This window comes from Meriones unguiculatus, chromosome 15, assembly GCF_030254825.1.
Source record: "Meriones unguiculatus strain TT.TT164.6M chromosome 15, Bangor_MerUng_6.1, whole genome shotgun sequence".
NCBI lineage: Eukaryota > Metazoa > Chordata > Mammalia > Rodentia > Muridae > Meriones > Meriones unguiculatus.
In genome coordinates this window covers 70,681,263-70,705,964 of record NC_083362.1, presented here as the reverse complement: position 1 = coordinate 70,705,964, position 24,702 = coordinate 70,681,263, and the positions used below count along the sequence as shown (strand labels likewise).

General features: G+C 37.2%; 1 protein-coding gene across 17 annotated transcripts in view; it reads left to right on the top strand.

The window, feature by feature from the left end:
• Trip12 (thyroid hormone receptor interactor 12) overlaps positions 1-24,702 on the top strand; it is a 131,952-nt gene that overhangs the window by 41,216 nt on the left and 66,034 nt on the right. For 10 of the 17 annotated variants that reach the window (XM_060368738.1, XM_021650876.2, XM_021650869.2 and 7 more), the window contains exons 3-6: positions 8,484-8,609; positions 9,888-10,690; positions 19,614-19,719; positions 22,722-22,858. In XM_060368738.1, coding sequence (XP_060224721.1) covers positions 8,484-8,609; positions 9,888-10,690; positions 19,614-19,719; positions 22,722-22,858 — 1,172 coding nt within the window. The remainder of the gene's footprint in view (positions 1-8,483; positions 8,610-9,887; positions 10,691-19,613; positions 19,720-22,721; positions 22,859-24,702) is intronic. The other 7 variants (XM_021650882.2, XM_021650883.2, XM_021650881.2 and 4 more) reach the window with 2 other exon arrangements.

Sequence of the window (24,702 nt, the reverse complement as noted above, 5' to 3'; positions counted from 1 at the left end):
ATCAAAAATTTATAATATAAAAGTTCATAACTTTTATTTTGTGGCATTAGGAATTGAACTTAGAGTTTTGGCAAAGACTAGTAGGTAAGCAGTGTGCCACTGATTGACATCTGTGGTCCCAAAAGAATAAAAATTAGTTCAGATGGGCAGGCAAAACCAAAATTAAAACCAAACTTGTGCCTGGTGTGGTGGTGCCTGCCTAAAATCTTAGCACTTGGAGGGCAGAGAGGCAGGCATCTCTCTGTTAGATCGAGGCCAGCCTAGTCTACAGAGTGAGTCTAAAGTAGCCATGGTTACTCAGAAAAACCCTGTCCCGAAAAACAAACAAAAAACCCAAAACAAATAAAAAAGAGTGTGCTTATATTAAAATTTTAACGTTTCAACTTGTTTTGTGTTAGTTTTTTCAATTTACATTATTATAATTAAGAAAAGTAACTTTAATTGTTCTGTTCATGTTGTCTCAAAGTGATGAAGGTTAATCTTCATTGTCAGTTTGCTAGACTAGAGTCATTTAGGAGATATAGCAAGGCACACTTTTTACTGAGAAAAGCTCTGCTGCAACCCCCAAAGAAAGTAATACCATCCTATGTGCTGGGGTCCTCAGATAATACAGGGGAAATGGAAGAAAGCTAGTCTAGTGCTGACATTCTCTTTTCTCTACTTACTGTCTTGAGTGCCACACGATTCCTCTTCTGTGGTATATGCCTGTTCATGTCCAGTTGGCCCCGTGACTGTGGACTAAGTGCTCTGCAGTGCTGAGCCCACTATACCTTTTTCCTTGTTGATGGATTGCTTTGAGTTACTTGATCACAACAAGCAGTCTGTTTTTGCATATTTTGTTTCCTTCTATATATCTAGACTTCTGAAATGTGTGTTTAATTTGCTTAACTGACATTTAAAAAATTATTCCACAAAAATTAAATCCTAGTCCTTTCTTGGAGAGGAATAAGGCAGTTTTAGGTTTGGCAAGATGGGATTTACAGTAGATAAATGAGATAATACCCAGTAGAAAAATCTAGATTTCAGTTCTCTTAAGTCTTGCAATTTTATAGAAATTAAGAAAAGTATAAGACGGTGTTGACTTAATCTTAATAAAATGAGATTTTTTTTTCTTTTTTTTTTCTTTTTTTTAGTAAGAGGACATTAGCTTAGTTTGTGACTGGTTCTTTTTTTTTTAAGAGGATATTACACGATAGTATGTCTTATTAATTTTCACTAGCTGTATGAGACACATTATCATGCTATAGATTGCAAAATCTATAGTTGCCGATACAGTTGCTTCATTTAAATGATACTATACTTTTCCATTACATTCATATAATGGATTCAATAATTCAATAACCAATTCAATAATTACTCCTTTAAAAAAATACATTTATTTCTGTGTGTCTTATAGTCTGTTGACAGTAAATCAGAGGAAAACTTTCTGAATTTGGTCCTCTCTGCCACCATGTGAGTCCTGAATCTCAAAGATTGTCACATTTGGTGGCAGGTGCCTTTACTCAGTAAGCCATCTTACAGCCCCCAGGTTTCCATTTTAATGTAGTATATTCTCTCTTCCAGTATCAAATTCTGCAGAAACCTCAGAGCACATTTTCTCTTTACACTTATTGCAGTAACATGTTGGGGGTCCCTAGTATCTACAGGCAAACTCATCTGTTTGTCCTTTTCTGTTTGTTCATCTGTTATTATTTTTCTGATACTCTCTACCAAGTTATTTTAAGCCAGTAACTGAGTATTACTATACATTCACTTCTTTTCCTTTGTCCCTTTTAGCATTGTTCTCAAATAGAGTAGGTTCTCTTTGCTTTAAATTGTTTAAAAACATAACAGGCATGTATCATATGCCTGTAATTCAACTTAGAGACAGGAGGATGATGAATAACAGGCCTGCCTGGGCTATGTAGTAAATATGTACTTGGAAAAACAAGGTGGGCTGAGTTGGTACACGCCCTTAATCCTAGCACCTGGGTCGGCAGAGGCAGGTGGATTTCTGTGAATTAGTTAAGGCCAGCCTGGTTCCAGGAGAAACCCTGTATTGAAAAAACAAACAAACAAACAAACAAAAAGAAAATAATTGGAGCCTTTTTACAGTGGCGGTATTGTTGTATCAAACATCTATCACAGCAGCCCTTCTCCTTTCAGTGGTTTCTCATTCATCTTGAGTGGTTGTTACTGTTACTTCTTTCTGTTAACTAGATTCCTTCTAATTTTAGCTGACCATTGCCTAGCCTTTGGTCAAAATTAAGAGAAATTACAAGACTTTATGTTCACATGAACATCTGAACTAAATTGTGAAAAACTGTATTTTTTAATTTAATTTTTTGCTTCTTTATTTTGATGACAAAGGTATAAAGATGTGATTGTAAAGTTACCACCTGGTGTATTGATTGCTTCCTGTGGTCAGACAGAAAAGCAGAGTTAGACTGTATCAGTCTTGACAAGTTTCACTTTGGCAGGGCTCTTGAGCAATGGTGACTTTTTGCTTTTTTCTGTTCACTTTTCTACACATGAAATACAAACCATCAGCGTTACGATATCTTGATTCTTAATGAACATTAATGTCTTCAAAATTTCACATTCTCTGCTTTCTTTTTCCCCGAAAAGATTCCTCCTCCTTACTGTGTGTGTGTGTGTGTGTGTGTGTGTCTGTCTGTCTGTGTGTTTGTGTGTCTGTGTCTGCGTGCCTGCCTGCCTGCCTGCCTGCCTGCCTGCCTGCCTGACTGCCTGACTTTCTGTCCCCATTGAGGGCAGGAGAAGAGTGTCAGATCCCTTGGTGCTGGGAATATCTGTGGTTGCCATGTGGATGGATTCTAGGAAGGAATGAACCTTTTGATGACGGAGTCATCTTTAGCTACATCAAGCTCTTTTTTCATATGATTTTTTTGCTCATTTTGTTTGAAGCTGTAACTTCCATCATGTTTGGGCAGAGGGAAATTTTATGAGGACATTTCAGTGCTTTCTTTTTGAAGCAGGGTTTTTTATTGTAGCCTATATTGGTCAGAAGTCACTATGTGCTGATCATGACCATGAATTTCTGATTCTTCCGCTCGCTGCTTGTTCTGGCTTGAGCAACTTTTAAAAGCAATTATGCCAGTGTTGGCTTAGTAACTTGTGCTTAGTAGATTTAGTCTGTCGAAGTAAATTTGACTGCTAAAATTACCCAGTTTTAAGCCTGGAGTTTTACATGAGTTTACACCTTCAAAATTAAATTGATAGTGGTGAGAGGAATAATCTGTCTTGTCTTGGGGCTGAGAAGCAAGATTTATAATGTTTGCCTTGGTCACTGCCAGAAAGAGGCCACTATTCTCCAGTTGGAAATGCAAATATTTGAAAGCCCCACCTTCACCTGAACCCTCTGCAGCTGGATATTGAACCCAGTGCTTTCAGTATGTTAGGAAAGTAGTGTAATATTGAGTAACATTCTTAACTCAAAAACAACTTTAAAAATTTATGTGCATGGGTGTTTTGCCTGCATGTATAGCTGAGTGAATGCTGGATCCCCTGGAACTGGAATTATAGATAGTTGTGAGCAGCATTGTGTTGGGAATTGAACCTAGGGCCTCTGGAAGAGCAGCCAGTGCTTTTAACTGCTGAGCCTTCTAGCCCCAACCATTTGATTCTTAATGGTGTTATTATAAAGTTTTTATGGGACACAAAAAATAGTATCGATATATTTCTTGGTTAAATATATCTTGGTAAAATTGAGTTCAAAAGCCATATCATTAACATATTGAGAAACCTCCATCCTTTATTGAGGAAGTACTTTGATCATTTCTCATTTTCTCTTTTCTCCCCCAAGACAGGTTTTCTCTGTATAGCCCTGGCTGTCCTGGAATTCACTCTGTAGACCAGGCTGGCCTTGAACTCAGAGGCCTCTGCCTCCCAAATGCTGGGATTAAAGGCGAGTCACCACGAGCAGTCACATCTCTGTTTCCCTCGTTTCTCTGAGACAAGGTTTTTCTGTGTAGCCCTGGCCATCCTGGAACTCAACTTCATAGACCAGGCTGGCCTATGAACTAACAGAGAACGATCCATCTGCCTCCTCTGCTTCCCTAGTGCTGGGATTAAAGTTGTGGACCATCACGCCCAGCCATTTCTCATTCTTTTTTTTTTTTTTTTTCTATTTCTCATTCTTAACAGTGGTCCATATTCAAAATTCCTTTGTATGTAAGATTCAGTGTGATTGAATTGATGTTTCTTCTGTTTTTCTTGCATACCATCTCCTCTTTTTTTTTTTTAAATTTATTTATTATTTATATAATATTCTGCCTGCACACCAGATCTTACTAGAGATAGTTATGAGCCATCATGTGGTTGCTGGGAATTGAACTCAGGACCTTTGGAAGAACAGCCAGTGTTTGTAACCTCTGAGCCATCTCTCCAGCACCATCTCCTTTTTAATGTACAATTAAGGATCAAGTACTAGAATTGGTAGGAACAGTTAGTCAGAGATGCAGGCCTTTTATTTTGTTCAGTGTCTCCTCTTGAAAATTTTTGCAAATCAAATAATCAGGCACCTTTCTTACCCAGAGAGGCTTCTCTTCTTACTTAAGAAAATGGGAACCTAGCCTCTTCGGTATCATTTGAAGATTAGGGTTAGGTTAGATAATATATTTAGTCATTGTAATAGATATTTACCCAGGCTGTGTAACAGTCATAGTAATTCATGAGGTGGTGGGCTCTGTCAGCACCAAATACATCAGCTGACAATTTTTCATTGTTACGGTGTTTCTTCCCTTTCCCCTGGGGCTATGAAAAATTTGGGAGTGAAACTAAGGATAGCTATAAGGTTCCAGCATCTTAGAGACTTTCTTTTCCTGTTATTTGCTAAGCAGCATGTGGACTTTTGTAAATTCTTGCCTCTACTTTTGGCTATTGACTGAGTTCCTCTTTGATTGCTGTTCATTCTTTAAAGGCAGGCTCGAAGCTGGATATTTGCAAAGCCTGTATTTTCTTGCTAGAGGTAACTTGTATGTTTGGGGTGGGGGGACTTCAATATAGAACACCTATTAGATTGAATGTTTTATGAGACTGACCTCTTTGAGGACAAAGACCAGACTTATTAACATATTTGTCCTGTCATGAATTGCACATAAATTGGTAGTGAGTAAACCCAGTATACTTACTGAACTAAGTTAGTATAGTTAATTCTCAACTCTGCCAGATACAGGTTTTCCTGTCATCAATCATTAGTGTATATCATAGGATCTGCCTTTATTATACCTTAATACTTTTCCCCCCTCCCAGACAGGATCTCACTATGTAGCCCCAGCTGGTCAGAGATCTACCTTACCTGCTTGTGAGTGCTGGGATTAAAGGCATGCACCACCATACCCTTTAGTGTGTTAGAATGAGTTATTTATATAAAATATTTGCTTACCCACTGTTTAAAAACACTATTATCATGTATTAGCATTTTACAGAAATAAAAATACGCAGAAAGAAAACCAGTGCCAAGTAACATTTAAATACGTAAATGTTTGGCTGTTGATGTTACATTAGTTTATTCATGTGTTGGCATCTGTGAGGAGTGTGGCAGTACAGACAGATTTCAGTGCCTTAAGTAGGACTGTAGTAGACAGAAAGTAAGTTCTGTTGCTTCATTTGTAGTTTGGGAAATTTATGTATAAAAACTGTAAAACACTATTCCATGTATTTCACTGCCACATGTTTAGAGTACTTTATTTTTTTAAATTCATTCATTTTATTATACCTTTATATATTTACTAGTGAGACTGTTATATATTGATCGGGAAATGGTTCTTTGTTTTTCTTTTAGTTTTGCAGTACTGTGGGTGGACACCATGGCCTTCATATGCTTGGCAAGCACTTCATTGTTTACCACATTCAGCCCCGAGACACTGATTTCTGTATTGTGTGCTAACTTCTCCTAGCCTACACTTGTAAGATGACAATAGGATCACTGTTAGCAGTGTCTATCTCTAGGGACAGTGTTACTGCTATCTAGAAAACATTTCTTCTTTGTCTGCTTTGGCTTTTGTATTTATTGTGCATTATGTGTATACCTGTGCCTGTGTGTTGCTTGCTTTTCTTTGTGTGTGCGTGCGTGCGTGTGTGTGTGTGTGTGTGTGTGTGTGTGTATGTGTGTGTATGTGTGTGTGTGTGTGTGTGTGTGTGAATGAGAGAGAGGGGGGGAGGGAGGAGGGGGGAAGCCCAAGAGAGAAAGCACGCACGCAAGAGAGTGTTTTTTCTCTATGTGGGTCAGGGTAGCCTCAAATTATGACCTAAGGGCTGGGATGTGTCACCATATCTGTATGAATTAAAACTTTAAAAAATTTATAACATAAGGAACTATGCAAATGTTAACTAGTCACTTAAGTGCAGGGTGCTTGTTGACATGAAGTTTAGATATTTTTGTAATCTTCTTTGGGTTATGTATTGGTATGTATGTATGGTGCTGGGAGTTGAACCCAGGCCTTTATGCGTACTAAGCTATATGATTCACCAGTGATTTAATTACCGGGCCCTATAGATCGTAGTTAATCCTTTACCTACCGAAGTTCTGACTAAATAGCATTATTTGTGATGTAAAGTATCTAGGAAGTGACAGTAAAAACTCTTATTCTAAAAGGCAACAGTTGTTTGAGACTTGCTTTGAAGATAATTTGAAAGTACATAATCTAGAGTTGACTGTAGTCTTCTGTTCCTCCACCTTTTCCTTCTCCTCCTCCTCCTCCATTATTATCTTCATTATTATTATTGGGTTTTCAAGACAGGGTTTCCCTGTGTAGCCCTGGTTGTCCTGGAACTCACTCAGGGTCTACTGCATAATCACCCCAAGTTTTACACCAAGCCCTGTTGTCTTGACTATTGATTACATTGTGCTCTCATTTCTTATTAGCATATACTTTTTAAAAGAACATAGGTGTGAATTGTTTTTATTAATACTGTTTTTGTTGTTTTTCCAAGACAGGGTTTTTTTTTGTGAAGTCTTGACTGTCCTGGACTAGCTAGCTTTGAAGACCAGGCTGGCCTCGAACTCACAGAGATCCACGTGCCTCTGCCTCCCAGAGTGCTGGGATTACAGGCGTGCGACACCACCCTGGCCTAATATCAGTTTTTGATAAATGTTTATGTGCCTTTTTATTGAATATGTAAATATCATACAGACCCTGAGTGACGTTACACATTCAAACTTGCTTTTAGGATAATGCTTCATTGATAATAAAGTTTGTTGTAAATAAACAAAGTGTAGGTATATCACTGGAATCTTTTGGATGTACACTAATGTTTTGTGCTAATTGTTAACTTTATCTCCAGGGTAATATATGTGTATATGTGCACACGTATACTTGTTGATTAATACTGTCTTGATTTCATTTTATTTGCTATTTGATAACTGCATTGATTTTTCTCTGCAAAACCAGGTTGAAAATGGGTTCATCTGATTCTATATTTATGTTCTTACCTGAGTTTTAATGTACATAGTAGAAACCATCATTTTGTGAATCACAATTGTTTTTCCTGCAAAGATCTATCTTTCTTTCTTTCTTTCTTTCTTTCTTTCTTTCTTTCTTTCTTTCTTTCTTTCTTTCTCTCCTTCCTTCCTTCCTTCCTTCCTTCCTTCCTTCCTTCCTTCCTTCCTTCCTTCCTTCCTTCCTCTCCTCTTTTTCTTTCTTTTCTCTCTCTCTCCACCCTTTCTTCCCTCCGTCTCCTCCTCTCCTCTTCTCTCTCTCTCTCTCTCTCTCTTTTCAAAAACAGTTTCTTTTCCCTACCCTCTGTGCTGGAGATTGCAACCAGTGTCTTATGCATAATAATAGCTAGGCACACACTTTACCACTCAAAGTTTGTTTTTTGTTTTTTCCAGATTTTTTCTCCCATATGCTCTGTGCTGGAGACTTAAACTGAGATTTTGTGCATGATAGCTAGGCACATGCTTTACCACTCACTGGTCTGCGTATCCAGCTATAATTAACTTTTACAAACCCTAGTAACATTGCCTATTTTTTAAATTAAAAAACTGCACATTTACGGGGTACTGTGTAATAATGTACTTTGATATCTATATGTTATGTAATGTTAAAATCTGTCAAGTTAAATATACCTATGTTATTTACCATTTCTTCCCTTTTAAAACATTCAGAGTTCTCAGTTTCTGGGATATATAATAAATTGTCACTTAGTTAACCTACTGTGCATTACCACACACTGTGATATTAAAAGTAGTACATTTGCTTTGTGTGTGTTAAAGTATTTGAGTTTCCATAATGAAATTTGAAAAACTTGCTTAAGTAAGCACAATATGCATTTTGTCAGCCTTTGGGTATAGAGGTGGTTGGTTCTAAAACAAAATTACTTTTCTCAGATTATTTGATAGGATCATTACTTATGAATATTTGGAAGAAATATAGGTCAACTGTGATTTGGGAGGCTTTTTAAGTGTAAAAATATTTCACTTTTGATACTGTGTTTGCATCTCAGTGTCCTGATAGATTTCTGTTTTGATTTTCTGCTGACAGGTCACATTTAGGGCAGGCAAAACATAAGGGATATATCCCTCCTGAGAGTAGAAAATCTAATTTTAAGGCACCCAAAGTGCAGTCTAATACTACTTCTGAACTGTCAAGGGGACACCTTTCTAAAAGGTAAATTTTCACATTGCTTGTACAATTTCAAGGAAGACTTAAATTGCATTTGAATTGTTGCATAATATTAAAGCTTATGCGGTTATCTCAGATGTTACTACAAGTTTTTTTTTTTTCCCTTTGTATATTTACTTAGGCAATGAAATTTTTACTTGTTTAGGGGAGTCAAGGGGTTCCTCCTTTGCTTAACAATTCATGATAGGCATTAAAAAACCCTGTGTATATGTGTGCATCTGTGTGGACAATTGCACATGAATCCACTACCCACCGAGGCCACAAGAGGACATTGAATTCCCTGGAGCTGTAGTTAGAGGTAGTTGTAACCCACCTGGTATAGGTGTTGGGAACTGAACTCAAGTCCTAAGGAAGAGTAGCAGCTGCTCTTAATTGCTTCCCCCATGTCAGCATTTCAAGGTATTAGTTACTATTTTCTTAATGCTGATTGCCAGAACCTGTTAAAGTCAGTGTTCTGTTTTTTTTTTTTTTTTAAAGTATGTGTGTGCATGCATATATTTGGGTGCTAGAGGAGGTGAGAAGAAGGCTTTGGATCCTCTAGAGCTGGAGTTACTGGTGGTTGTGAGCCTCCATGTGGTTGCTGAGAATTGAACCCTGGCCCTCAATAAAAGCAGCAAGTACTCTTAACCAGTGAGCAGTCTGTGTAGATCTCTGATTAGTAGGAAGCTTTAAGAAGAGGTGTTACTGTGACGAACTTTGTTTTACAGTAAGATGATGTTTAACCTTTCAGAAAATGTAATATTTATCTCTCCACATTGGGAAAACATTTGTCTTTTAGAATAGAGCTTCAGTATACTATACAAGTTCAGTATAGAAGTTCTCAACCACTAAGCATTTCTTTCTTAAAACAATAAAATCTTTTGATTAGGAGTGGTAGTATTATTTTGAGCTGGGAATGGTGCCATAAGACTAAAATTACAGCATATGGGATGTGGAAGCAGAGGGACCAGTGTTCAAAGGCAGTCTTAGCTGAAACCATTTTTAGTTATAGACCATTCTGGGCTTTGAGAGAGAGATAATATCTCTTCCCTCTCCACTCCTATAAGAAGCATGCTTATTTTCTAACAAAGTATATTTAAAAATCACAGCCTTTTTCTTCCATTTTGAACTATTTGAAAATGTTAAACAGTGAACTTCTCAGGCATTGTCCCACCTTTTTCTCCCCAAAGGTCCAGAGATTTAGGGGAGTTGGGAACTTAAATGTTAGATGCAGTTTTACTCAGGGCAGGCTACGGCTAACTCTTTTCTTATCTAACCTCTTAGAAGCTGCAGTTCATCATCTGCTGTCATAGTTCCACAACCAGAGGATTCAGACAGAGCCAATACTTCAGAAAGGCAGACAACGGGACAGGTGCCTAAGAAAGACAATTCTCGAGGAGTGAAACGCAGTGCTAGTCCGGACTACAACAGGACCAATTCTCCTAGCTCTGCAAAAAAGCCCAGAGCATTTCAGCATATTGAGTCTCTCTCAGAAACCAATAAGCCACATAGTAAGTCAAAGAAGAGACATTTAGACCAGGAGCAACAACTGAAATCTGCACAATTGCCGTCAACAAGCAAGGCTCACACCAGAAAGAGTGTGGCTGCTGGTAGTTCACGGAGTCAGAAAAGAAAGAGGACAGAGAGTTCTTGTGTAAAGAGTGGTTCTGGGTCTGAATCAACTGGTGCCGAAGAGAGATCTGCAAAACCCACCAAGCTGGCTTCAAAATCGGCCACCTCAGCCAAAGCTGGGTGTAGCACCATCACTGATTCTTCTTCTGCTGCCTCTACTTCCTCTTCATCTTCGGCTGTAGCCTCGGCCTCTTCTACTGTACCACCAGGTGCCAGGGTGAAACAAGGAAAAGACCAGAACAAGGCCAGGCGTTCCCGTTCAGCATCCAGCCCTAGTCCCAGAAGAAGTAGCAGGGAAAAGGAACAGAGTAAAACTGGTGGCTCTTCAAAATTTGATTGGGCTGCTCGCTTCAGCCCTAAAGTTAGCCTACCTAAAACAAAACTGTCTCTTCCAGGGTCTTCTAAGTCAGAGACATCAAAACCTGGACCTTCTGGATTACAGGCCAAATTAGCAAGTAAGTTTATGGGAAGAACTTTGTTTACTCAAAGAACTTTTCTTGGTTGGTCAGGAATGATTGTGCTGTCAAATTTTATTTTATCTCCACATAACAGTGCATGTTAGTTGAAAGGCAAGTTAAAATTGTAGAGACAGATAAAGAATGTCTTATACTGCTAAGTAATCTTATTTTAGTGTCTGTATATTTGTCTTTACAGCATCAGCTATTCAGTTGTTTCCTAATGTCAGCATGGCGGGGTGGGAGGGGGTCCAAGTTGGTATTTTGTACTAGATTTTTAAAACTGCAATATTTTAAGAGTTTTAAGGTGCTTTTTATAAGATGGTTGCTTCATACATTCCACAAACTGCTGATTACTTAATTTAATGAAAAAAATATTGCCCTCTTGAAGCTTGTAGAAGAGTAAGAGCAATACATCCAAGCAAAGAAACAGAAGAAAGTGCTCTGTGTTTTCCTTTTTTATTTAGACTTGGAGGTAGAGATTTACACTTTGTATACTTTATACTTTTAAGGTGGGAGATAGATACACTCTATAGGTGGGATAATTAGGATTTGAATATAGTTTGTTGGGACTTTGAAACTCTTGATTTCTTCATTGTTTTCCCTCCTTATTTCCCTCTACCTTGTTAGTTTTTATACTTTAGTGTTTAAAAAAAAAAGGGTGATTTGTTGCTATTATGACCCTTGAGAATTAAATTTTTATTTGATATATTTTTGCTGGTGAGTTAGTGATAGCCACCTTACAAATTACAGGTTTCATACTCTGTTGTTGGTCATATATTTGTTTTTTTTTTTTTAGACATGGTCTCTACATAGCTCTTTTTATTTTATTTTATTTTATTTTTCTTATCCGTTACATTTTATTAACTCTGTATCCCAGCTGTATCTACATAGCTCTTAAGTGTCCTGGAACTCACTATTTAGACCTAGGCTGGTCTCGAACTCAGAGATCCACCTTGCCTCTGCCTTCTGAGTGCTAGGATTAAAGATATGTGCTACAACACCCTGCTGCCATTTTTTTTTTAAGCAAGTGAAAAAACAGTTTCAGAATAAAATACTAGCCAATATTTTCTGTTTGTGCTTGACAGTTATGGATCACTTCGTTAGTCTTTCAGCTTTCTATGACAAGTATTATTCTCAGATCTTAGGTAATGGAGTCATTGATTTAGTTTCTGTCTAAGGTCATAAAACAAAGAAGTCATAGAGCTGATAGTAAAACTCATTCTGAAATTGTTCTTAAAGTGAAAATGCATAGCAATGAAGAGATTGAAAGAAAAGAATCCTGTTACAGGTTTTGAGATATTAATGTTTTGGGGGAGAAAGCTCAAAATACAAATCTACTGTTTTAGATTTGAATACTGTTTCTGTCATTTTAGCAGGTGGTGATTGATTGTATGAAAGCTTGTAAAATATATTGTGGAATGACCATAATACTTATTTAAAGAGTAAGTTCATATCTTCAGAGACTTACTAAACATAGTCCCTATTATGAGGTCATTCATCACAGAAGCACAACTGAAAGCAAGTAACTTTGGCAAACAGAGCACAGTGGTTTGTCTATAGTGCAAATCTGTTTCTACATTGGGAACACTCAGATGTTAGTTTCTGTTACTCTTGCCAGTTTTATTAATAACAAAACATTCAATTACAGTGTCTTAGGGTTGTATTGTTGTGAAGAGACACCATAACCATGGCAACTTATATAAAGAAAAAATTTCAGAGGTTTGGTCCATTATCATCATGGCAGGAAGCATGGCAGAATGCAGGCAGACATGGTGCTGGAGAAGGAGCTGAGGAGTTCATTTTAATCTTAGGCTGTGGAAAAAAGACTGTTATACTGGGCATGGCTTAAGCATCTGAGACCTCAAGCTCCCCCTTTCCCCAGTGACCACTTCCTCTAACAAGGCCACACCTCCTAATAGTGTCATTCCCTATGGGCCTGTAGGGGTCATTTTCTCTCAAACTACCACATATAGTTAGGGCCAAACTTTCCTCTAATCTTATTTACAAAATAATATTAATGCTTGTGAAACATGAATTAATATGATTTTAAATTAATTTTATAAAGTTAAGGCAAAGAATGTGGAAGGTCATATTCAGAATCCTAATCAGTTTTTTAATGGGATCTTAAAATTTTGTGGTGCGTGGTATTGAACTCAGAACCTTGTACATGCTGGGCAAGTGTTCTGTCACTGTACTTACTCTAGTCCCCTGACTAGCCTTTTTCCTTTTAATTTTTTTAAGTATTTGTGTGTGTCTCTGTCTATGTCTGTCTGTCTAATCTATCTTGTCTGTTCTATCTTTGCCTATGTCTGTAAGTATACCAAGGCACGCTTATGTGAAGGTCAGAGGACAACTTCATAGAGCCAGTTCTCCTCAGGATTGTACAAGACTACGGGTTTGTGAGCTAAGATGAGAAATACTTCATATTGGGTAGATTATTTTGTTATTGATGTTTTTTTTTTTCAACTTTTAATGTGAACAAATGTTAATTGAATGATAAATGGTACTTTTTGGGTAAAGAGCTTATTCTAGGGTTTGAGTGACAAGAACTTTATGTTAAGGGGACATTTTGGTTTAATTGATTTAATGTAGGATGCCTTGTGGAAAATTCTTTGTGATCCAAGTATTCAAGGAGATTCAGAGTATGCATTAAAAGCTAGGAAGCTTTTGAGAAGTCTTTGAAGAACTTGTGTTTGACTAACTTTTTTTTTTCTGCTTTTGAGAAACGGGTCTTAATGTGGCTCAGGCTACTGAGAAACTCATTATGTACTAAGGATGACCTTCAGTACCTGATTCTCCTTTCCACCTCTTGCTTCTTATCTGCTGGGATTACTATACCAAGTATTGCAGATTTATATGATCAGTTACTATTTCTTTGGGAAGCAGAAGTTAGAGTACACTTTGGAAGTGATACAGTGCATTTATTCTGGATAATTGTACAGGAAGAGCCTTTCCATTGTACTCCTTCCTTAAGTCTCCTAGGCTGATGTTCTTTTCAAGGTACTAGGATGTGAGAAGAACAGTGAAGCTGCTACCTCAGTGACAGGTTTCCTTCATTTTTGCTGCTTCTAAGTTGAACTGATTAGTAATTCACTGAAGAGGTTGGAAAGGTACTCCAGAAAGGATGATATGTGGTGACTCTTGATGTCCATTTTTGACATTTTACGATGTTTTTGTTGCTGACTATGTGAACACCTTGCAAATTTGTCATAAATGTAAAACCAGTCCTACAGTACTGGTTTAGGCGATTTAAAAAATATATTTTATTGAATATCTTATAAAGCATGTTTGAGTTACTTTTACTGTTGCTGAAATAAAATAGCCTCACAAAATGAGCTTAAGGAAGAGTTTATTTTGCTTCACTGGCATCATGGCAGGGAGTGAAGGCAACAAGAGAATGAAACAATTGATGAAATTGTCTTCAAAATAATAAATACGGGTGCTTAGCTAGCTGTCTCCTTTTCATGCAGGCCAGAACTCTAGCCCAAGGAATGATGCCACTCCTATTTAGGGTGGGCCTTACGAACCTTAGATAGACTGCCCGGAGCTTGTATTTTTAGTGGTTCTAGATCTTGTCAAGTTGACAGTATTAGTTATTACAGATTATTTTGCTAGCTACGTTTTTCTTACTGTAACCTGATTTTTAAAAGAATAATTTCAAAGTGAGTAGTAGATAATGGCAAGTTAAAACAAAGAATAGTTGGTCATTAAACTAAAACTTACAGAAAAATTTAAAGGTGTTATTTCTCATTTGATGTGGCTATAGCTCTCGTTTAGTCTCAAAACAATGTGCACATTGTTGATAACATGATATTACCAGCATATTTCTCTCTTACTTAAATTCATGTTCTCATGGTGAATTGATACAGCTTTTGGCCACTATTGGAACTATCAAGAATCAGGCAGATGTGGAATTCTGAGAAAGCAATTTTCCTGACGCTCCATCAGTTTGTTACATGGTGTTTTGCATCTAGAACAGAGGGAGTAAATTAAAATGAATTGACCAGCAGTGAGGAATTTAGAAATTAGACTCTTGATTTTTATAGTGACATCTTTGTTGAGGTAGAAAGATGGGTTTATTTTTGTCTTTTACGAGGTAGAAGACTTAAAAGATGGTTGGATGTCAAGTTGTGGGGGAGGCCTTTAAACACTTGAGAGGCAGCAGCAGGAAGAGCCCTGTGAGTTTAAGGTCAGTCTCGCTCGCATAGTAAGCTCTACACCAGTCAAGGCCATGCGGGGACACAAACACAGAGTTGCCTACATTACAAGGCAGCTGTTAAAATAACCTGGTAGTTTAATAATTTAAATTTATAAACATTTTGAGAAACTACCAGGAAGGGCCACAGAGAGGGCTCAAAGTTTATTTGCCACACAAGTCTGGTGACCTGAGAGTGATCTTGAAACTGATGGAGTGACATTCACCTGTAATCCGAGCATTTCTGGTGTGAGTTGGGAAGATAAAGGAGAATTACAAGCAAGCTAACCATAAGTAAAGAGCAGAAACAGAGCAGAGACCCTTGCTTCAGAAACAAGTGAGAAGAGACAGCCTGCTCCTAGATTGCAGAGATGGCTACCTAAGAAGGTGCTTGTTGCATAAGGATGAAGACCTGAGGTCAGATAGACAGCATCCACATAAAAAGCTGGGTCCAGCATCACTGCATGTAATTTCTCTTTATTGTTGCTGTTGCTTTCCCTACTTTGATTTGACTGTATCACTTCCTCAATTCTATATTTCTTCCTAATGGTCTACATGTTTCTGTTTCATCTTGCTGAAGATATGAGACTGCCAGATGGTTGCTCTTTGTGCCTGGTTGTGTCACTGTCTCAGCTGTAGGTGTCCTTCAGGTTTTCCCGTTTTGGAGACTGTTTTCCATTTAGCTGTACTGGCCTCATGTTCATAGTTCTCCTGTCTCAGCTTTCTCAGAGCTGGGATTATAGATGCATATAATCATAGCTGACTATTTTCTCGGATTTCAAATGTTTCTTACCACTTTGCTTTTATTTTTTAGTACTATAAGTACCTGTATCTTAGATTTAGTAATTTGCTTTTGTGGAAGCTCAAGCATTTTATTTAGAAAGTCAAGCGATCTCATTGCTTTTGTTTGTTTTGGTTCCTTGTTAGGTTGACCAACTGTCCCTGTTTTCCTGGATCTGGGACTTTCACTAGGTTTGGACTTTGAGCCTAAAAGCCAGGATTGTGCCAGACAAACCAGGATGGTTATTAGTTGATAGTTGCCTGGTACTTGTTTATTTTCTGTTATTTTAGGGCCACAGGGGATTTTCTCTTACATGATTATGATCCTTTTCTTTTTTTTTTTTTTTTTGTCCTTGGTTTTCCTTTTCATTCTGTTCTAGTAGCTTTCTTTCTCTTTTTACATCCTCGTCCACATGTTTACTTATTTTTAAGAGATTGTTGTTATGATTTATTTTTTTCTACATAGAATCTTACATTTGGTTTATTGACATTTGTTTCTTGACTACAGTAGTAGTTTTCTGTGCTTGAATATTGATCTTTTTCTAACTTGTGTATATGAGTTCGAGAGTGTTTGGATAGGTTTTTTTTTTGTTGTTGTTGAAACCAGGGACTTTTCTTCAGTGTCTGGTGGTTGTGCTTGCCTTCTCATTAGTCAAGTGTAAGGCAAGAACAGAAATACAATTTTTAAGCTGTGAGTACATGAGTTAGGTTTGACTGAGATTTATTGCCTAATGATTGGTTACATCATTCTGTAATGAAACCTCATCTGTTAATATTTTTAGATTACTTTTTCTTAGATTCTTTGAAACTCCTTTTTGAAATTGAAGGTGTGTCAATTTTTCAAATTTTCTGAGGTGCTTGAACTGAAAAGAATCCTGGAGTCTGGGGTGGGGATATGCCATACTTATTTGTGATTGCCTGCTTTATCAAGGATTTCTGTAATTTACATGTAAAATACAATGTTCTAGAAAGTTGCCCAGTTGTATAATTGGAAATTATACAGGAAATCTGTAATCTGGACCTAGAATTCTGGTTGCATTTTAACCCCAAAATTTCTCCAAGGTTCTTAGCATCATCAGTTCCTGAATCTTTAGTGTCTGTGCCCTCAGCTCTACTTGACTAATATCTTGGTTTTCTGCCTTCAGCATTTGGACTGCAGTGCCTCATATGTCTGCTTTTCACTTGGGGATTTGAGTTGTGGTTGTAGGTCTTTCATGCTTACCACCTTTGTGGATTTATGTGACAGATTTTTGTTGGCTTTTGAGGCAGGGTTTTGCTGTTCATGGAACTCACTCTGTCCAGGCTATCCTCAGACTCAGAGATCTGCCTGCCTCTGCCTTCCTTGAGTGCTGGGATTAAAGGTGTGTGCCATCACTCAGCTCAGCAAGATTTTTTTTTAATGTTATTTTAGTGTCATTTGTGAAAGGGTAGAAATCAGTGCATGTTTTTAATCCTTTTTATCCAGAAGGCAGCTGTTTTACCTATGCAAGTGCACATACTTTTTTTGCTTTTTTTTTGATGACAGTAGGCTTTCTTAGTCCTGTTTCAGTTATTATCTATCACTTATCACTATCATGTTATGTAGAAAGGTATATACATATATATACACACAAATATATATAAAGGTATACATATATATGTAGAAATATATATAATAATATGACATTAACCTTATTAAGATTTTTTATTTGCTTGGTTTTGGTTTTTGGTTTTTCTTTTATTTTTCCTTCCTTCCTTCCCTCCCTCCCTCCCTCTATCTATCTGAGTCAGGGTTTCTCTGTGTAGCCTTGGCTGTCCTTGAACTCACTCTGTAGACCACGCTGGCCTCAAACTCTCTGGATCCACCTATCTCTGCCTTTCAAATACTGTATGCTACCACCTCCTGGCTCTTAAGTGGTTTATTAGAAGCGAAAATTGATTTGCTATTTTGTCTATGAATATATTGTATATTTATCATCCCCTCCCCTTTACTTTGGAATGTTTTTGTTTTGTGTAGACAGGGTCTTGTTTAACTCAGGCTGGCTTTGAAGTCATTGTGTAGCTGAAGTAACCTTTTAATATAAAATTTCTCTCTCGAGACATGTAGCCAAGGCCAGTCTTGATCATTATCATCCTATTTCCACCCCCAAGTACAAGGTTTATAGTGTGTCACAAGTGGATGGATTTTTTTTAAAACGTTGAAAGATAGAGATATCAGTTGACCAAATATGTTGTCTGCTCCATTGCAGTAAACACTGTTGTGTCTCCTGTTACCAAGGTGTATACCAGGGCAAAGGCTAAGTAGAGTAGAAGAGACAGCATAGGTGTGTGATTACATCAAGAAATTGTGTTAATTTATTAGTTTGTTAATCTGAAAATAAATGTAAATTCAAGAATTCTTAAGCCACTGTTTATTTCTCAATTACAATATAATGTTCTGATTTTTTTTTTTTTTTTTTTTTGGTATTCACTTTAAGTGCCTGGTTACTCTTCAACAAAGGTTATTTAGAAATTAAAAAAAACAAAAACAAAAAAACCCTGAAACTTTGGTTTAGATTAAATGTCACTCTGGCCATAGATTTTTTTTTTTCTTCCTCTTTTATAGAGTCTGAAGTGTTTTTTGTTTTTTGTTTTTTTTTTTAAGACTCAGCAGCTTTCCTTAACATCTCTACTTGAATGAACTATAATGTTCACTTAAGAATAAAAAGAGAAGAGATTAAGAGCACTGGCTCACAACCATCTGTAGTGAGATGTGGTGCCCTCTTCTAGCCTGTAGGCAGGACACTGCCTAAAAAGTAAATAAAAAAAAAGAATAAAAAAGATGGAAAGACCTTAAAGACTATTTTTTTTACAGTCTGTATGTATGAGTCTAAGTGAATGCACAAGTTGTTGGTGAGCATGGACCTGTGGAGGTCAGAAGGCTTCTCTGGAACTGGAGGTGTGATAGTGGTCTGTGAGTGAGTGCTGGGAATTGTTTTATTGCTGACAAGAACAGTAAGCTTTGTTAATTGCTGAGTCATCTCTTTAGGCCCCTAAATATGTAGATTTAACTTTAGATTAAATATCTAAATATCTAGATTTAACCCATTTTCATCAAGTCCTTTTATTGGTGATTTTTAAGAACTTGAGAAGCCAGGCGTAGTAGCAGTAGTGCACTCCTTTAATCTCAGCACTAGGGAGAGAAGGCAAATATCAGACCAGCTGGGGCTACACCATGAGATCCTGTCTTTGCAGCCTCCCACCTGCACCCAGTAGGGAATTTTCACCTTAAGCAGATGACATATTCAAAACTTAAACTTCATGGAAAATGGAGGTAATTGAGACCAAGTGCTTAAGTGTTTCCTGAAAAAACTCTCATTCATTTAACATGGTCCAGTAGTATCCAGAGAACTTTTGACTGTTGACTTTGGAGTCTTCACTGTTGAAGTTCTTTGGTTAAATAGAGCCTACCACCCAGCATACTATCATACCATTGTTCATGGTGGAGAGAGGAAGGTGTTTACAGATGCTGTCTTGGTTTCTTTATTTAAAAATAATAAATCCTTGGTTATTAGAACTTTAAAAAACATCACTATAAAGGCATCTATCACTATAAAGGCATTGGTAGCTTTCAGGATAAGTGTAAAGTGTGCTGGGTTGATTCTCCCTAATTATGACCTAAAAATTGGACATTTCACTAATCTTTAGTTCTGTGCTAATAGAGTAGAATAAATGAAATCCTGTTTTGTGTTCTCTCTCATGTAAAGTAGCCAAAATGGATCAAGGGGTAATGTAAAGTTAGTGAGATTAAATTCTCGAAATACAGAGTATATTCCAGGGAAAGCTCAAAAGCTTAAGGAAAAGGCAGGATGTAACTGTGAGGTTGGGGCTGAAAGATGAAAGAGCTGGTAGGCTTTTAAAAAGCATGGTTTCCTGGATACATAATTCATACTTAGAAAATTCAACTTTTCTATTTCTCACGTATAGGTTTAAGAAAGTCTACCAAGAAGCGCAGTGAGTCCCCACCTGCTGAGCTCCCCAGTTTGAGGAGGAGCACACGCCAAAAGACCACGGGCTCCTGTGCTAGTACCAGGTAATTAATTTAGTATTTTTGAGCTTATGGTTTTTATTTACCTTCTTTTGCTCTGGTATTTCAACTTTGATCTTTCTGTACTTCTTAAAATTACCAAATAATATTTCCTTCTCTTCCTTTCCTCCATTTTCTTCCCTTCCCTCTTCTCCCTTCCCTTCTCCCATCCTCACCTATTCCTTCTGCTCCTTTCCCCTCCCCACCTTTCCAGCAGTCTTGATTTGTGTCCTAGGTAGCTACTACTTAATCTTTTTTCTTTTAATTTTATTTTTTATATTAATTACAGTTTATTCACTTTGTATCCCAGCTGTAGCCCCCTCCCTTATTCCCTCCCAATCCCAGTCTCCCTCCTTCATCTCCCATGCCCCTCCCCAAGCCCACTGATAGGGGAGGTTCTCCTCCCCTTCCATGTGACCCTCTACTTAATCTTTGCTTGCCTTAGTCTCTCTAGTAATAGGATTGCAGGGATATGTGCCACACCCAGCCCAGTTAATGAGCAATGCAATTTACATATTATGTAAAACTTATGGAATAACATGACATAATTTTATATAAAATTTCTTTTTAAAAAATGTTACCTTTTTTTTCCCTCTCTAGACAGGGTTTCTTTGCCTTGGCCGTCCTGGAACTCACTCTGTAGGGCCATGTCTATATTTTTTTCCTCTTTTGCTAAGACACTTTACAGTTAATGACCAATATTTAGACACTAGGCTGAGCTGGACCTAGTGGCACCTCCTGCCACTCTGGAGGCAGAGATAGGCGGATTTCTACTATAGTGAGTACCAGAATCCCTGGAACAGGAGTTAGTTTTCAGGTGTGGTGACACATGCCTTAATCCCAGCATAGGCAGGCTGATCTAGGCTAGCCTAGTCTACAAAGAGAGTTCCAGGACGGGGCTTGATAACACAACCCTGTTGAAAAACCAAGCCAAACAAACAAAAACCTTAATTTTGATGCTTATGTGGGTGCTGGGGACTGAACTTAGATGCTCTGGAAGAGTAGTTAAGAAGTGTGTATGCATGTGTGTTTTAAAGAGTTACTTACTTTATGTATATGGGGGCTCTGACTGCATGCACCCTTGTGTGCCAGAAGCGGCCACCAGATTCCAGGATAGATGGTTGTGACCACCATGTGGTTGCTGGAAATTGTATTCAGAATCTCTGGAAGAGCAGACAGTGCTCTGAACCATCTCTTCAGCCCTAAGAAGTGTTCTTAAATACTGAGCCACCTCTCTTGATGTGTTCTGCCTACCCCCCAAAGCTTATTTTCTTTTTATCTGTTCTTTCTGTCTGTCTATTATTACCTGCCTGCCTACCTACCTAGTCTCCCTCTATATATAGCCCCAGAGTGGCCTCAAACAGAGCTGTCTGTCTTTGTCTCCTGAGACTGGGGATTAAAGGTATGTGCCACTGCACCAGGATAGACTGAATTCTTCATAGCCTAAGAAGGAACTGCTATGCCTTAGCCTCTTGCCCCCCATATTTTCTTCATATTGCTTTAACAATATCTAGAATTAGTTTAACTGAGTGCATTTCAGGTTTCTTAGGAATAACTTTGAGGATTCCTAAGAAAATAATTGTGAAATCTACAGAACGTTAGTCCCATTTCTGGCCAAGTTTTTACTCTTTTTTTAAAAAAAGATTAAAAAGAAATCTAAAATTGTGTGTACATTTATTGATATGTGGAAATGCCAATAGGGTCCAAAGTTGACTGACACCCCATAGGCAATTGTGAGCTCTTCCACATAGATTCCGGGGGCTTGTAATTGGTTGTTGATATCTAGAAGAGAGATTGATGGGCACCCTGAACTGTGGTGCCAACTCTCCAGGATCTAGTTATAGTCTGAATTTGCCATATGTGAAGTTAGATATTTTAGTATTTATATTTTTTTCATTCTGCCCTTTTCGTACACATGGCCACTTGATCATTGGTGTATACAGTCACCTAACATACTTGCTTCAAACAGTCTTTGTCCACAACCTTCTATTAATTTTTAGGGCTTTTTCTCATATTTTATGCCTTCGTGATCTAATAAGCATGTGCACTTCTTTCAGAGTAACAATCTTTGAGGGTAGCAGCTCATACATACACAGTTTTTAGCCTAGAATACTGTGAAAATTAAATGTTGGATGAATTTGGATCTCATTTACAGCTTGTTTAGATAGGTTTTAAATGAGCTATTTACTTATGAAGGAAAGATTAATTAAACCCATTCTTGTTAAGAGAGTTCACTAATAAGTAAAGTCTTCAAATATTTACGTAATTGAGAGTGTCATTTTCACACTCATTGAGCCCATTCTCTTTGTATTACTAGACACTGTGATGGTTTGATTTGATCATTTCCTAAGGTAAATCAGGGAACTGTTTGTAATGTTGGTTATCTTTTGCTCAGTTTACCTACTGATTATTAAAGTAGAAGTAGATCATTATTAATAAAGTGTTAATGCATTTTATAAAATCGTGTGATTACTTTTTTTCCTACAGTGTATTCTGTACGTCTGTCCTTAAAACAGGTCTTCCCAGGTTATCTTGTTGTCCATAAATATTAAGCCCTTAACTGTTTTTTTTTTTTTTGTGGTGTTAGGCTGTTTGATTCTTAGATGATTTAGGTAGTCTGACAAAGTCTTTTTGATCTTCCTATTGTTGCTGTCACTCTGTGATCTTTTGTCCATTGTCTATGTTTGGAAGTGAGGCTATATTTTAAATGTGTAGTCCCCCACCCCCCCTTCAGGAGGATCCACTTTTTCATTAAGCTGAAAGTGTTTAAAAGTCATGTCTGTCTGTAAAAGATGACAACAGCTCCCAGTGAAACAGAAGCTTGTATTGTGTGAGCTATAACTTGGAAGAATTTCAGATACACAAAGTCTAAGTGATTTTCTATAACAATTTTTATTTAAAAGGGAGAAGAAACTGGCTTTGTCCTTTGTGAATTTGAGCTTTGTGTTGTCTATACATTGCTCTGGTGCTTTGGTAATGCTGACTATAATGACATTTTTCTGTTGCAGTCGGCGAGGCTCTGGCCTGGGCAAGAGAGGAGCAGCTGAGGCCCGGCGGCAAGAGAAAATGGCAGAACCTGAAAGCAACCAGGAGACAGTAAATTCCTCAGCTGCCCGGACAGATGAGGCTCCCCAAGGAGCTGCAGGTAGACTGGCACCTCTTAGCCCTAAAACATATCTATTTTTTTTTGGCTCACAAATTTGTTTTTGGATGAATTTCCTTTGTTCTACATCCCAATTAGGATAAAAAGGAGGGGATAGAAGAAATACCATAGATGTTATCATGAAATAACTTTTTTTTCCTATTTTGCTTTATATCATAGATTGGATATCATTGATTAGTGGGTTCATTCATAAAGATTTAAATTCTCATCCAGTCCATACTTGTACTAATTACATTCAGAGGGCTTTATACAAACGTGTAAATTTTCTATTTAAGGTTTTAGTGTATTGACCAGTATATGAGTTGACTAGTGATTGTTTTAATGAATTTAAAATCATAATAAAAATGTACGGATGTACTTTAAATTGCATGTAGATCTTAGCATTTTGTAAGCCCTAAAAATGTATTTTGTTTTGAATCTACTTTAATGATAGTATTTTTATTTTTTTATGGGCTTATCTTTTTATATATATATATTTGGATGGCACAAAAGGATGCATTTTTCTTCTTTTAGCTTTAAGTATGTTACTATTACCAAAAAAATGTGGTAAGTGTATTTTAAAATATAGTGTGAATTTGCTCTTTCTAAACAGAAAAAAATACTGTAATTCATTATTGTTAATGTATATGTATTTCTACAATCACGCTAAATCAAGCTTATTACACAAGCATATACTTTTGAACAAAGCTCTTTCATGTAGTGTGATTCAATATTAGGATATACAGTAGTTTTCTTTAATGCCTATGGCTGGTCATAAATCAGTTTGCTGTAAAGGCCTGGTTACCCATGGTTACCACACTTTGCGTAGCTTAGTTCATTTTTTTAAGTCATTTCTGTTTCCCAATTTTCATTAAAAAAAAATTAGATAGTGGATTTGTAGTATCCTATTGGGAATGAAAAATACTAAATTGCTTTTTTTTTTTTTTGAATAGTTTTTCTTTATGGTTCATTGGTAAACATTTGGAAGAATACAAGCTATTTCATTTGCAGGCTCTTTCAGGATGTTGATAATGCAGTCTCTCATTCCCAGTATTGAACATTATTTCCCTACCCTTCCATTATTTCAAGTTGGAATATGAAAGTATGAGGCCGAATCTCAAATGAGTGATGGAAGGGAAATTTCTGAATGTATTGTTAGTTGACTTTTAACAGTAATTATAACAGCAACACCTGTTCACTCTGTAGATATGACTTTAAACATTTCCCACATTTTCTCATTGAATATTCAAAACAACCTGCTGAGGTGTGACTTCTGTTATTGCTTGCTATTTTATAAATGAGGGAAAACTGAGGCACACATTGGTTAAGCTTTCCCAGAGATTCAAGCTAAGATGTATGACGCTTCAATCCAGGTCTTAGAAACCAAGTACGTAGTACAGCAATTTCCTCTCCCTAGGTGTTATAAGACTTTAATTCATATGGCTACATTCTGAAGTTAGAAAGGAGAATGGGGGAGGGGAATCTAATCCCTTGATTCATTGATTTATCTAGGATAAATGCTTCAAGGGAATATAGTGTGTTGTACTGTTATTCACGTTTGAAATCGGTGTGGTCGGCCTTTTTTTTTGGATAAAAGATACTTGTGGAGTGTTGACTGTTGGAAAAGATACACATGGGTTGAAGTGCACTACGGTTAGTAAGATAGTTTTATAAAGGGGTGGGTCCTTTATGGATAATGGAAATTCCTCTGTTGTCTCACTGTAAACTACTTCTGGGAAAATGTGCTTTATTTTCTTTGTGTGTAAATCTAATTTAGCATAGAGGACAGGTTCGTGGTCCTTTGAACTATTTTATGTCTGTCTCTTGAATGTCTGATTCTGTAGTTG